Source organism: Protopterus annectens, chromosome 15.part0, assembly GCF_019279795.1.
Source record: "Protopterus annectens isolate FY-2018-M chromosome 15.part0, PAN1.0, whole genome shotgun sequence".
Lineage (NCBI taxonomy): Eukaryota > Metazoa > Chordata > Ceratodontiformes > Protopteridae > Protopterus > Protopterus annectens.
The window spans coordinates 224,790,578-224,805,709 of NC_056749.1; the positions used below are offsets into that span (position 1 = coordinate 224,790,578).

At 43.1% G+C, this 15,132-nt stretch overlaps 1 protein-coding gene across 1 annotated transcript in view; it reads left to right on the plus strand.

Moving 5' to 3' along the window:
- Window positions 1–15,132, plus strand: part of LOC122790151 (pre-mRNA 3'-end-processing factor FIP1-like) — a gene marked incomplete in the record, with an annotated part of 1,284,544 nt that overhangs the window by 1,049,340 nt on the left and 220,072 nt on the right. Inside the window, 1 exon segment of the mRNA XM_044057737.1 lies at window positions 11,449–11,510. Within this exon segment, the coding sequence (XP_043913672.1) occupies window positions 11,449–11,510 (62 nt within the window).

Consider the following 15,132-nt stretch of genomic DNA (forward strand, 5'->3'; position numbering starts at 1 on the left):
CAAGCAAAATCTAGACAATGTAGCATTTTTGCTTTGATATGTTTACGTAGATGTTTTTATACCCCAAGTAGACTCCAGAGAATTTTTCCTCACTTAGCAAATGTTGGAGGTGTGATGGGGAAGAAAAAGGTAATTGGAAACATATTTTCTGGGAATGTAATAAGTTGACAGACTTTAAAGATTCCCTACAGACTACTATCAGAGATACTGGGTGAGCGAATTGATGTAGCTAGAGAAATGATTTTTCTGAGATATGGTACAGAATTGGAATTGCCTAGACATAGAAATGTCTTGCTGAGTCTAACTGTGGTGGCTGCCAAAAAAGCAATTGCTAGAAAATAGAAATCAAAGTCTAAACCAACTGTACTAGAAGTAGTGAATATAGTAACAGAGATAAAACAACTGGAGTTGAGATCTTTAGAAAAGGGTAGGAGCAAATTACATAGGAAAAAGTGGGAATTGTGGGAAAAATACATACAGAGGAGGAATGAGGTTTAAAAGAAGGCAGGATTTGAATGAGATATGTAATGTCTGGCTGACAATGATTGGGTAGATTATAAGTGATGCATAATGTTTGCAACTACAATTCTGTCAGTATGGTTTTTCATTTATGTGAATGTATGATTGTCTGTCATAAGTGATAGTTTAAAAAAAGATGTTTCTTGTGTAAAAAAAAAAAAAAAAAGCCAAGGACGAAAAAAAATATGAAAGAGAGAAGTAGACATTAAGGGCTGAGATGGAATTTGGATTGCTTGGAGGGCTGAAGTAATGGGATATAGAGGACTTCAGAGACTGAATCATATAGGGAAAATAGAGCTGTAACTGTGGTAGGAGCAGATAGATGCACATGAAGAGAAGGGAGAACTAATAAAGAAATGTATGATGTTATGTAGTCCAATCTCACCTACATTCTTACCCGTGGGTTCGGAGCCGAATGTCAGCTCTGACTCTGCCGTACTTTAGCTCGAAGTCTTTCAGTTGGCTGGGCTAAGATGGTATCCCATGCTGCACTGCTGTCTATCCCCAGATCTCATTTGCCACTTGTGTAGCTCGGATGTGGTCTCACTGTTGGCTGTGGCCAAGTATTCTTTTCATCTTTATAGCAGAGAAGTTTTTGCAAAAAAAGCTATTTTCATAGCTATTTGTGTGTGTTATCTTTGAGCTGTTTTGTGGAAAAGTTGTTTTTTTCTTGTCTTAGCGTGTTTCTTGTGGTATCCCACTAGCTGTTTCCAATGGGCTAGGCCCGTTTCAGTTAGAGGACCTAGTCTGTCCCCTCACTTACCTTTCTGTGCTAACTTAACTTCCCTTGGGCTAAGACTGTTTAATTTAGAGGAACTAGTCCTCCCTCTTGACCTTGTGTTGTAGGACCGTTTAAGTTAGAGGTCTTTGTGGTGTACTGTCTGTTCTGTTCCCGTGCTTGTGGCTGATTGACCGTTGGTCTAGTTGTTGGGTTAGTGACTCAGTTTTTGTAGTGACTATGTCTAAACATACTAAGGAGCATAAGCCCTCTATCACTGATGGACACTCTGTTTGTGTGTACTGTTTGGGAGCGATTCACCTCCAGGAATCGTGTATTTTTTGTCATGTTTTAGCTCGCGCTTGTTCTTCAGGAAAGGAAGAACAAATTGATTTTGAAGGGACTTCTGAAACCCTCCTTCGAGGGTTTGGAGAGTGCTTCCAGCTTTAAATCTTCTCCATCTAAAGCTAAATCTTCTAAGGCAAAAAAGCGATCCCCGGCTCCATCAGTATCCTCGGAGCCGCCGAAGAAAACTGCTAAATCTTCGATGACATCCTCGGCTCCATTGTCCTCGGGGGCCGCAGGAAGTGTCAATTTCTATGGAACCTGCTTTGGCTCCTATTCTCTCGGAGCCTGTTCAGAGCCAGTCGCCTCGCATTAGGCCGGTATCTCCTCCTCGATCTCCTTCCCTATCCACTAAATCCTCCAGGACCTTATCAGATGTGGATGTCGATGGAGTGGTGCAGAGACTTCTAAAGTCACCGCTACTGGCTAAATTGTTTTCGTTTCCGGGGCTGGTCCCTCTACCTACTTCGATACTTCCTCCTCCGAGCACATCTCGGCTTTCGGAGCCGGAGTGCTCGGCTCCGTTTGATGTCCTTAGCCCCTCCTGGCTTATCATTTCCGACTCAGTCAGTGCCGTCCACGGGGTTCAGGACTTAGGATTCTTCGGTTGGACCCGAGGGGGAGGCTTCGGGACACCTCTCGTCTCCTAGTCTCCCTCACGGTGCTTTGGCGCGGGGAAGCCTGACCCCTGTCTCTGCTTCGGACCTGGTCCCTTCTGATCTGAGGTCTTCCATGGCTGGTCGATCTTCAGACCCGGGAGGACCAGCTTTCGAGGCCTTGCGGAGTGCGCTGGCTAGGTAGTCAGCGGCATCATACAGTTCGGTCACTCTGTCTCCTACAGCACCAGTGCTGGTCTCTGATCGCCCTCTATCTGTTGACAGCGGAGCCGCAAGGCCTCAGGGTACCCCCACAAGCGGTCTCCATATTTCTGAGGGCCCCTCAGAGTTTTTACCTGAGGAGCCACCCAGAAAGAGAACGTGCAAGAGGAAGCACATAGATTCCCAAGATGAGTCTCTCACGTCAGACATCGACTTTGAGGAATCAGAGGGGTCCCCTAAGTCATCCTCTGAGGATGTTTCTTTCTCTGACATCCTAGAGATTTTGAAGCAAAGAGGTGACTGGCCATGCAAAGCCCCCTCCAAAGAGGTGTCTGTGTTCCTGAAGGCCTTTGGTGCTCAACCCTCTGCCTCCAGGGTGTCTCAACCCTTCGAGCTTCTGGATCTGGTTTGTCGAAGGGTGTGGGAAACCCCTGACTCTGTGGAACCAGTCCCCAGGAGACCCAATACATTTTTGTCTGCCCCTTCTGATAAGGAATTTCTATCCAAGGGGAGTCCCTGTGGATGCCATGGTGGTGGCAGTGGCCACCATGAAGGAATTGGCTGAGACTTCTTCCACCATCCATCCCCCTAACAAGGAGTCTAGGACTATGGACTGGTATGGGAAGCATAGGTTTTCTTCAGCGGCCTTTACTTTGCGGTCACTGAATTACTTATCACACTTTACACGGCTCCAGAGAGATCTCCTAAAGGAGCTTGGAGATGCTCTAACGGGTAATGTTTCTGAGGCGGAGGCTCACAAAGTCCACGCTCAGATGTCTACCCTCAATTCTATTGCGAACTCCTCCATGAGGCTGATCTCTCACGCAGCCAAGGGAGCGAGTAGGGCAGCAAGTTCAGGAGTCGCTCTTAGGAGACATGCCTGGATGCGCCTTTGTCATTTCGCGGAGGCCTTCAAGTCTGCATTCACCAACGCCCCATTTGATGGTTCCTTTTCATTCGGAACCAAGGTGAAAGACACTCTCACTAGGTGCGAGCAAGAGGGAAAAACTCTGTCTGCCATAGGAGTCAGTTTTTCCCTTCCCTCTAGGCCTTATCCCAAGGCCCAGAGGAGTGGGAAGATGTGGTTCAAGAAATCACAGAGGTTTTTTCCCGATGCACAAGGTGAGTCCCCCTCCAGAGACAGGGGAGGGGGTGGTTATTCAGGTAGATGCCACCTTAGGGGCAGAGGAGGCCCTCGTAACTCGGGAGACCACGATTCCTTTCGTGGTTCTCCTTACCACCGCTTCTGATGGGAGGCCCGACTGTGCATTTCCGGAGCCAGTTGGGGGTCGCATCTCACTATACCTGGAGGCCTGGCAAGGTATCACCCAGGACCAATGGGTTCTACGAATAATTTCTGGAGAATATATCATTCCCTTCTCGCCAACTCCCCCTCCAATCAAGAAAATCCCGGATGTTCCTCCCAGTCAAAGGGATTCTGCAGCTTCAGAGGTTTCAAAGCGGCTAGAAAAAGGAGCCATCCAACATGTCCCCTCAGACCAGATCAGATTAGGGACTTACTCCAGATTCTTTTTGGTGCTGAAAAGGGCAGGGGACCGGTGACCCATTTTGGATCTCAGCCGATTGAACACCCATGTGAAAAAGTCCAAGTTCCGAATGGTCACGTTGCAATCTATTCTCCCATTGTTGGGAAAAAAAGTGTGGATGTGCTCCATCGACCTCAAGGATGCTTACTACCACATAAAGATGGACAGGGCATCCAGAAAACACCTACGCTTCCGGCTGTGAGCCAGTCACTTTCAGTTTTGAGCCCTAACCTTTGGTCTCACCACAGCCCCGAGGGTGTTTACCAAATGCATGGCAATGGTGACTGCGCACTTGAGACTTTATGGATTCCAAGTGTTTCTATACCTGGACGACTGGCTACTTACTGCCACCACCAGGCATCTGCTACTTCAGACAAGACGCCACTATCAACCTATGTCAACAGTTGGCATCACCTTGATCTGGGAAAAATCTGCCTTGTTGCCCTCATAGCGTGTCACCTTTATAGGTGCCAAATTAGACACCGTGCTCATGCGGGCGTTTTTACCACAGGAAAGAATCAGAGTTTTACAACAACAGATTTACGCCTTGCTCCCTCTGAGGAGAGTGAAGGCAAGATTGGTTCTCCAATTGTTGGGGACGATGGCTGCTATTATTATGTTAGTTCCCCTGGCAAGGTTACATATGGAGCTCCTTCAGTGGCTACTCTTTGCCCAGTGGTCTCTTCAATGTCTTCCACTTTCTCACCCTATTCTGCTCGCAGACAGGATCTCAGTTGTTGGCTTCACACCGACAACCTCAATGCGGGAAAACCCTTCGTTCCTTCGCCTCCGGTTGCCACAGTGACCACGGATGCCTCCCAGATGGGGTGGGGCTGGCATTATCTAGGCAGGACAGACCAAGGCACATGGCAAGAGCACGAGATGCATCTGCATATCAATGTCCTGGAGATGAGAGCAGTGCTACTAGCTTTGCAAGCACTTCAGAGCTCTCTTACTGTCGGGATTATTGCAATCCACTCAGACAATATGTCGGTGGTATGGAATCTGAACGAACAGGGAGGAACCAAGTCATATCCCCTTTGCAGAGAGGCCATGCGAGTGTGGCAGTGGGGAGTGTCTTCCCAACATTTTCTGGTAGCAACGCACATTCCGGGGAAGTCCATTGTGATCGCAGAAAGGCTAAGCAGAGCAATAATGATGCCTCACGAGTGGTCCCTGAACTGTCAAGTTGCACAACAGATTTTCCGCAGGTAGGGTCAGCCTTGCTGCGACCTTTTTGCCAGCCCCCTCAATGCCAAATGCAGCAGCTACTTCACCCTTATCCCCCCTCATGGGGAGTCACCCAGGGATGCTCTAGTCCATGATTGGCCCTCCGGTCTACTATATGCCTTCCCTCCGGTTCCTTTGCTGTCAAAGGTTATTCAGAAAGCGCAATCCTTGGGAAGCAAAATGATTCTGATTGCTCCACACTGGCCTTGTCAAATTTGGTTCCCTTTTCTCCATCCGTATCTCATGGACACTCCTTGGATTCTGGACCCACAACCAGACTTACTGACTCATATGTCAGGGCAGCTCCATTCCTCTCTTCGGACCCTCCGGTTGACAGCTTGGCTACTCCACTTCCGTCATTAGTTAGGCTTCACCATTTTTCGCTGGATGTGGTTCATATTCTATCTTTCTCTCATAAGCCTTCGACCAGGAAGATTTATTACAGCAAATGGAAGAGATTTTCCATCTGGGCACATGCCAAACAGATTGACCCTTACACATCTCCAATCTCGTCAGTATTGGAGTTCCTCTCTATGCCTTTCAACCAGGGATCAGCTGCCCCAACCATTGAAGTCCAGTTGACGGTGATTTCTACCTTTCACGTCACAGATGAACCTAGTCTAATGGCACATAGACTTTGTAAGGCTTTCCTGAAAGGCACTTTGTTGCTTCGTCTTCCTGTCTCTGAACCTGTTATGCCTTGGGACTTTGTTCTACAGGGTCTTACTTCACCCCCCTTTGAGCCTGCAGCCACTTGTGATTTAACATTTTTAACGTGGAAGACTTTCTTTTTGGTAGCCATCATGTCAGCCAGGCGTGTTTCGGAGCTTCAAGCTTTACCAATTAAACCAACTTCTTTGATTTTTCATAAGGATAGGGTTTCTCTCAGACCGAATCCTTCCTTTCTTCCCAAAGTAGCGTCAGTTAGTAACCTTAACCAGTCCATTGAATTACCAGTGTTTTTCCTCAGTTCTCGAACAAGGCAGAATTCAAATTTCATCAGTTGGATGTGCACAGACAGTTACGATTTTATTTGCACAGAACGAAGGACCTCAGAAAATCTGATCAGTTGTTTGTTTCATTTTCGGAAAAAAGAATTGGGTCTCCTGTTTCCAAAGTCGCGTTGTCTAGGTGGATTTGCAGTTGTATTTCTTTCATTTATACTTCAGGGGGAAGATATTTACCATTCCGAGTGAAGGCTCACTCTACCTGGTCTGTATCTACGTCTACAGCTTTTCAGGCCAGGTTGTCTATGGATGGTATTTGTGCCGTGGCTACTTGGGCATCTCCTCACACCTTTGTTACTCATTACACGTTAGATGTGGTATCTATCCCATGGGTAAGAAAGTAGGTGAGATTGGACTACATAACATCAAAAAGTTATGTACTCACCATAACGTTTGATATATGTAGTCTATCTCGCCTCACATTCTTACTCCCCCCCCCCCCCACCTTCCCCCATCCTGGAGGATCTAGAGGTTAGGCCTGGTTTCAGAATTCCCTTCATTCTTGGTTTGTTCTTCCTTTCGTAGGTGTTATGCATGGAGAGTGAGTGCTGGTGCTCGCAGCAAACTAGATCTGGGGATAGAGAGCAGTGCAGCATGGGATACCATCTTAGCCCAGCCAATTGTAAGACTTTGGGCTAAAGTATGGCCGAGTCGGAGTCGACATTCGGCTCCGAACCCACGGGTAAGAATGTGAGACGAGATGGACTACATACATCGAATATTATGGTGAGTACATAACTTCTTGATTTATAGGATGGATAGGATTATAAGAAATGTAGAAGAGGGTAGAGGAGTCAGAAAAAAAAGAAATGTAGATGGAGAAATAAGGGGAAAGTGATGTGAAGTTGTTGGTAATAAGACTCATGCATTCAAGGAGGGGAGCATGGATGGCTGGCTATACATTTGAAACAGAGTGAGATAAGAGGATTATTATGATTGGAGCAATAAGAGGAATTTAAGAAGTTCTCTGAAGGCCTCTATGCACAAAGAGAATCAAACAAGAGTATGAGTAATGAGAGAGAGAACTTGATGAGGAAGAAAGAGATGGTATGCATAAAGGAAAAGGGTGTGAGAGGTAGTGTCGGTGATTAAACATAAAAAAAGTCAAGGCAGGCATTTCAGATGGCTTCCCAACTGATTATTCTAAATTGGTGGGAGTAGTTAGCAAATTAGTAGTATAGGAAAGGAAGAAGTATTGGTATCAGCATGATGGGGAGAGGTGGACGTGTTACGTAAAAGGAATGGAAGACCAGGCAGACTATAGCCAAACTTTATGTAATAGTGCTGTGAAAAGTATGGCTAGGCTGTGTAATGTTAGACTTCAGATGCTCTATTGAAGTTAATAGGAGAGTCACAAGTTGGGTTTGTGAAAGAGAATTCATCCACGTGTCACTGGTGATTAAATTTTATGAGTTGGTGTGAGGGGAAGATAAAATGGCGCAAGGGTTGTACATAGGATATTCAGAAGGCTTTCAGCTTGGTAAAGTAAGATCTTATGATGACCTTGAAGCAGGTATTGATGCAAGTACTAGGAAAAGTAATGGCTTTACAGATTTTTAGAGCATTATATAAGAAGTCAAATGTTCATATCAGGGTAAATGGAGGTTTGTTAGATTGTGAGTTCAGGAAGATGAGCAAGCAATGGATGTCTGCTGCCCCCAGGGAATTTTGTGCCTGTCATAGAGAAGTTGGCACAGAGAATAAACAGACTGATAAAAGCCTTGAGAAGTGAGAGGCAAAAAAAAAGTAGAGTAGATTTACCCATAGAGTAATCTGTGTTGTTATTGGAAGATGTGGTGTTTGTGAAAGAATCAGGACTGGTGTCTCATCCTGAGAAGTCATTACAAATGGGGATAGGCAAAGGGGTGCAACACAACATAGGATTGTTTTCAGCAAAATTAATAAGTTATGTTTAGGAGTGAAAGCATATAAGACAGTAGGAAAAATCTGGAAGAAAACCTGGATGGAGTTGGAGGACACAGTGAAGGGAATTTGGCCAAATAGATCAATAGCGTGCATACACTGAGTGGGATGATAGAGTTAGTAAGAGTGATGGTGCTACCGATGGGCCTTTATTTGTTAAGATATGTGCAGATTAAACAGTAGCATTATGTCTAAGAGAGTTACAGAAGGTACATGACAGATGTTTGTAAAGTAGGCTAGGTAAGGAAAGAATGAGGTATCAAAAGGTAGCAGGAGGGTGCGGTATGCCTATGTTTAAGAGGTACGCTATGGCAGTGAGTACTTCACAAACGCTGAGAGGGATGGAAAATTGAGGTTGGATGGTAGGTTTGTGAGGGTAATTGTAGGAGGAGGGGAGAAACATTTTAGAAAAATAGCAGCTGAAGCAGGAATAAAAAAGGTTTATGAAAGAGACTGAGTGAGAGGCAGCAACAAATATTTAGCAATGTGAGATTCACCGAATAGATGCAAGAAGAGGGAAAGTGAGTGCAGTATGTGTCCTTTGAGCAGGCAAAAGGGACTTGTGTTGAGAACAGGTTGGATGTTACACAGGAAAGCATTAAAGAGGGCAGATGTGAAGAGGATTGTTTGAGAAGAAAAAGTGGAAGACATTAGAATAAAAGGGAGGATAGGTCAGATGTATAGGACTTGGGGAAAGGAAATTCCTCTTCACCAAAGTGGCCTGGAATTGCGTCACTACATTGATGGAATAGCATGAGAAAGATATTAAAAGAGGAGGGCCATTGGAAAGTCGATAGTATCAAGAGATGTGAGGAGGAAGTAATAGACAATATGTGTATATGATGGGAATGTAAAGTGGTAGAGAAAAAATGTCAGACAATGATGAAAAGGAGTGTGGCATAATCCGTAATGTAAAAAATAGTAAATAAAAAGGTAAAGGTGGTAAGGATTCTTTGTCTATTCGGAGTAAATTTAGAGTGGGGAACTGGACGAGAAAAAACAGGAAGAAGATGCTATTAATGGCATAGTGGCTAAAAAGGAAAGTACAAAGGTATAGAAAATAAGGGGGTATTAATATCAAGAAAGAAAAGCTAGGGCAGTGGATAAGACATGTAGTGGTAAGGAAGGTAATAGAAGTTGGGGAAAATGATTACAGAAAAACTGTGATAAGGCTGGGAGAGTTGGACAGAAGAGAGCAGGGAGTATAATAGAGATGCAAGAAGGACGAGAGTTATTTGAATGGGGGTGAAAGTTTGTAGTTTATAAGAGGAGAGATTAGGGATATAAAACACATCTGTGTATGGCATGAATTGTTGCATGTGGATGAAACACTGCATCAAAATAATGTACAAAGTTATTTGATGGAATAGTGAACTGCTATGAGTGGATGAGTTGATCAAGTTTACTGTGACTTTGACACGAACTATATAATTTCAGTAAAATGATTTAGAGAAATACATATATTTTCTTTGGTACTTGCGTATTATCGCAACCAGATTTTAGCGATAATACCACTTGCTTCCCGATATCGACATCTGACCGTTTGTGGTTTATAAAAGTCATATAGTGTGTTTTCTTTAACAGTACAGTTTTTTCTGGGAGTGTTTTCAATAAAATGTAAAAAAAGAAAAAACATGCTGTTATTCCTTTATGCACTTTACTGCCAGCAGCATGTCGCTTAGTGAAAGTCCGCCCGCTGAACATACCTTTTTTTTCGTGGCAGCAAATGCTGATGAATAACTGTCATAATTGCATTTGGGTTTCAGGTATCACAGCTTTCCTGAGACTCCTACAACACAGTATTTTGCTTAGTTTAAGATGCATTTCTAGGATTAAAACACAGAGGGACGCCTCCTCACCATTTGGAGTCCTACTGAATCGAAAACATGTATTGTGACACGCACTTTGACAAGGGAGAGAGAAAAAAAAGGACCGTTTTTGAGAGAAGGTGGTTTTAAGAAGGGTTACAAAGAACAGCGTGATAAGTTACTGTTGCTGTGGCTGCAAGCACCGTTAATGCACAAATGAGATAGCCTCGCACATGCTGGTAGTAAAGTGCACACAGCCACAGCGACACACTGACTTTCTCCATTGTTCTTGACAACCTGTCTTAAAACAACCTTCAGTGTGAAAGTAAAGACATTTGCTGACATTTGTACAACAAAAACAGTCAGATTTCGATATCGGGAAGCAAGTGGTTTTATCGCTAAAATCTGGTTGCGATAATACGCAAGTACCTTTTCTTTTGAGGACATGATTAAAGGGGACTGGGTATTTTCAAAGAAACTGATCTGGCAGATATTAACACAAATTATACCATGATCCCCCCAAAACGTGCACGCTGATTGGCCAGCGTGCCCGTTGTAAATCGAGTTATACTAATGGAAAAAGGTCCGGTCGCCCGGACTTTTTTCCATTAGTATAACTTTAAACACTGTTTGCTATGTTAAATGGGTTTAACATGGCGAACTTTAAAATAAGCAGCGGAGATCTCCGTTGCTTATTTTAAAGCTGTCTCGCCATGTTAAACCCATTTAACATAGCTTAACAGTGTTTAAAAGCAATGGAGAAGCAAGATCTCCGTTGCTTTTTAGTCTCGCTATGTTAAATGAGTTTAACATAGCGAGACAGTTTAAAATAAACAGCGGAGATGTCCGTTGCTTATTTTAAAACTGTCTCGCTATGTTAAACTCATTTAACATAGCGAGACACTAAAAAAGCAACGGAGATCTTGCTTTCTCCGTTTTTGCCCACAGCTCTGATGTACTGCGCAGGCGCCAGTACATCAGAACCCATGATTCCAGACATCTGCGGAAGGGCAGTAAACAGGCATTATACTATGCCATTATTTAAGAAAAGTAATAGTTTCTCTTAAATAATGTCATATAATATAATAACACGCCTGGGTGTGGGTAATGCTTTACCCACGGTTGGCTTTGTTTGGTCCCTCTGGCCGCCGGGACCAAACCACGCCAACCGTGGGTAAATTTAGCATTACCCACACCCAGGCGTGGGTTATTGCTATATTAAGATACTTCTAAAGACACCAAAATCCTTATTTGGTTTTGCTGCACTGCTGAATGTATCGGTAGTTTTTTTTGTGTGTGTGTCACGAAAAGCTTGAATGATTTACATGTATGTACCATCTGTCTTGAGTGATGGAAGTATTAGAGTAGATGGACACAATATTTTAAAATGGCGCATTTTCCTGTAGCTGTTGCATTCATTAACATTTGGAATTATTTTAGTCTGCCACCATACGTGACCTTTTTGTTTTGCTGTATAATTACAGTAAATGCTCTGCATTGCCTGGTTACATTTTATCTCCTTTGCTTTTTTAGGAGCCAACCAAAGACCTTTGCACCCAGACAACCACCTCGATTTGGGTACAGTGGTGGAGGAGGTAGGGGCTATTAAAAATAGTCTAACAATGCACACTTGAGGAAAGGAATTTAGATTTTAATGTTGTATGTCACAGATACTTGTCTGTGGTGTATTTACTTTGTTTTAATGGTATATGTTATCTTCAGAACCTAGTCAGACATTTTACATGATGCATGTTTAGGTGAGTTGCATCCATTACAGACTCCAGTTAACTTGTCAACTTATATTTTGAAATAGAACACAGTATGCTAGGTAAAAACTTGTAGCCATGTCTATTTTTATTAATGGTTTTCATCGGCTGCACATCTGTGTTAAATGGACAACATTCATTCTTTTGGTAAACAAGAATGTAAGACAAACTATTGATATTACTTAAAGTGAGCTGTGGAAATATAATACAGCAATGAGATCATCACTATGAGCACCCATGTCTGTGGGTTTCCCATGGCTGACTGCATTGTCTGTTGCTTGTGGATTAAAGATCATGAAGCCTGCTACATATTCCAGTTAATTCCTAATGGTTGTACTCCGGTGTTCCTCCTACCTGTTATTAGAAATTGTGTGTGTGTGTGTTATTCTGACAGTGAAGTATAGTGCTAAGCTGTCTAGGCCTACAGAGCGCAGCTGTGATTTTTAGATACTGAAACAGATCTTTCCAAGCTTTATGTCACATGCAAAGTTCTGCAGTTGACAGCAGCACTCTACTGCTAATCAAGTACTGAGGCATTCTATTTCAGGCAGTACCTTGCAGAAATAGAATCAGATAGCAGGGGAAAGGGTGTTTGGAGAGTTACAAGTCTGTGAACTCCCAGGACAGTACAGTTGGATATGCATTAAATGATCAGGTGTTGTTTTAACAACTGTGCTCTTTCACTGGAAGCTTTAATGGTTTTATCCATTTGTGTGCATTTGCCTACTTGCTTGACGTGAAAGAAATGCTGTAAGGTGACTTGTTTACATCACTCTTATTAGGAAGGGAGTTCACGGTAGGTGGCACATACGCTGATCCTGTGCAGAGAGTTTGTTGTTATTTGGTGGTTAAACACTTCAGGACTCCCAACAGCAGCATGTCAGGGTGTGACTTCTGTTCCAGAGGTTTCTTCACAGTCCATGTCTTCCCACAGAACAGGTTTTATGATAATCAGTTAGAGCTGGATATTCTCTTTGTATGTGGCCTTTCTTGGTCATTCCTCCATCACTGTCTGATCTCAAAAGTCATTTTTTCTTACTAGAATCTAACTGTGCTTATATGTATGTATGTATGTAAGTATGTATGTGTGAATACTTTTCAGCCAGTAGCTGGAAAATTAGTCTGGGTTCCATGACTTCCTCATGTCAGAATTGTCGGTAAAGTGTATTCCTTTAGCATAGATCCTTACTTGGCAAGATGGATTGCAAGCTGGCTGAAAGATGGGACCAATATAGTTTGCACGGCAGTTATATGTTTATATATTTGTATTTTATTTTATTTGAATTTGTTAACCAGGGTACAGCACTGAAAGCATGGTGTTAAAATAACCAGTGGAGTCCCCTAGGGGTCTTTGCCAACTCCTCTACAGTCTGGTATGAACTCTTTTTTTGTTGCATCCACAACTTTGATTTCACAAATGATATCCAGGACCTCTGGTGAGGCAAATTTGCATAATACTGCAAATTGTGTGTGTTCACCCCTTTCAGATACCTACATCAATCAGAAAGAGCTTACCTTAGTTAATTCCTGGAATACGGAAAATAGACTTAAACTGAATGCTAACAAATGCAGCATTGTTCCTTTCGGAAAACAGCATTTAGCATATATAACACAAATTTGCAAATTAAAATTAGTCAGGGACCTGGGCAGTTTGGTAGACAGTTCCCTTTCCTTTGATCATCGCATGGCAACTGCTAAGAAATCCTTTTATACTTGACACAAGTAGGTATTTTGTCTAAATCCAAAGATGTTATTGTTCCCCTAAATTCTGCTCTGATCAGACCCATTATACACTACAGTCCTTCATTCTATATGTATCTTGCATGGCATCTCAATAAACTCAAAAAGACTCGGAGCTTCCTTACAAAAAAGTTCTCTGGTCTGCCCCAGTACTCTGTGCCTTTTACACTCCCAAGGTATGATCTGTGCCTCCCTTACCCCAACATTAGAGAGCCAGTAGTCCTCTGTCTTATTTAAAATGAAAAGCTCAGTTAGCACTGGAACTAGAGACCTGAACCTTCATCAACAAATACGCGGACTGAAATGGAAAAATAATTACCCAGTGTTCCCTGCTTCTCTGGAATAAACTTTCTCTGCAGGTTAAACAGTGTGATTTGATATCTTCCTTCAAATTAAGCCTGGATGACTGGATGGATGCTGTCAAATTTATCCTTATACTATCTGGCCTTGTCCCTCTGAGAGAAACGATAATGCTTAAAGTTATGTATTGACAAGACATTCATAATTATTAGACTAAAATAGCCTTAACTTCTACGAGTCCTATGAATTTGGCAGCCCGATATCTAGTCGTCCTGGTGGCCAAAGTCATCAGGCCATAAAACTGGATAAATACTTTGCAGTTTTATGGTGCTTTGGAACAAAATACGTATTCTGTAGTTCATAATCAGAATAAAGATAACTGTTTATAGCAGATAATTTATTTTTGCAAAAGTCATTAAAACGCAGTTTAAAGAGTAAATTTAGTGTTAAGAAAAGTAGGATCACTTGTGAGGTGGGAAGTGGAAAGATCCAAGTTTCAGAGGTTTCAGAACATCTCATTGCTGTAAATTTGAGCAGTCACAATTTGTCTTTTCGGCTTTTCCCTGTTAGGGGTCGCCACAGCGCAACTCCGGTCTGCTATTGATTCGCAGTACATTTTTATGGTTCCGTGTTGCCAGCCCAACTCCCAACCTTTAGCGAAGGCACGCCCATTCACACATGTCTTTTGGAGGCCACTCGACCATGGGGAGGACATGCAGACTCCACACAGAAGGCACTCCAGGCGGGAATCAAGCAGGAGAACCTCTTGCTATGAGGCAACAATGCTACTGCTGTACCACCGTGGCTTAACAATGAAGCTGAGAAATGTCCAGGTGTAATACTACACCAGTCAGTGGTTCTTGCTTTGTCAGAGTTTCAAAATGTTATGGCTAAACTGAGTAGCCTGTTTCAAAAATTAGATCATGAGGAATGAGATGATGTGAAAGTTTGTATGCAAATTGCCAATGTTTTGTCTTGCAGTGAAAGAGAGAAGCGATGAGGGAACAGTATTGGAATTTCTTTGGATGGTTGCAACAACTGGACGAAAGATGGCTGTAGTGGAAGATGAAGCTCAGAGGAAAAGAAAGTTGCAGGAGCCCCAAATGACAAGGAAAAATACCTGTAGTCTGAAACCACCTTGTTCTGTAGGAAGGAACTGCTTATCTCACTTAACTCTTGCCTGTTTCCCTTCAAAATCAATTCCTTAAATTCTTTAATCTGATGTTGTCCTTTTCATTCTTTCTCACTAATGGGTCAGGGATCCGATCCACTGAGCTAACACAGCTGCATGTACAAGACTTTGGATCCAAACTCGAGCTCCTCCCTGTACCCATAATGCTCTATTCCAACCCCAGCTCCTCAGATCTCGTTTGCCGCCATCATGAAAAGATGGTTCAAAGCCTGAGCAGTG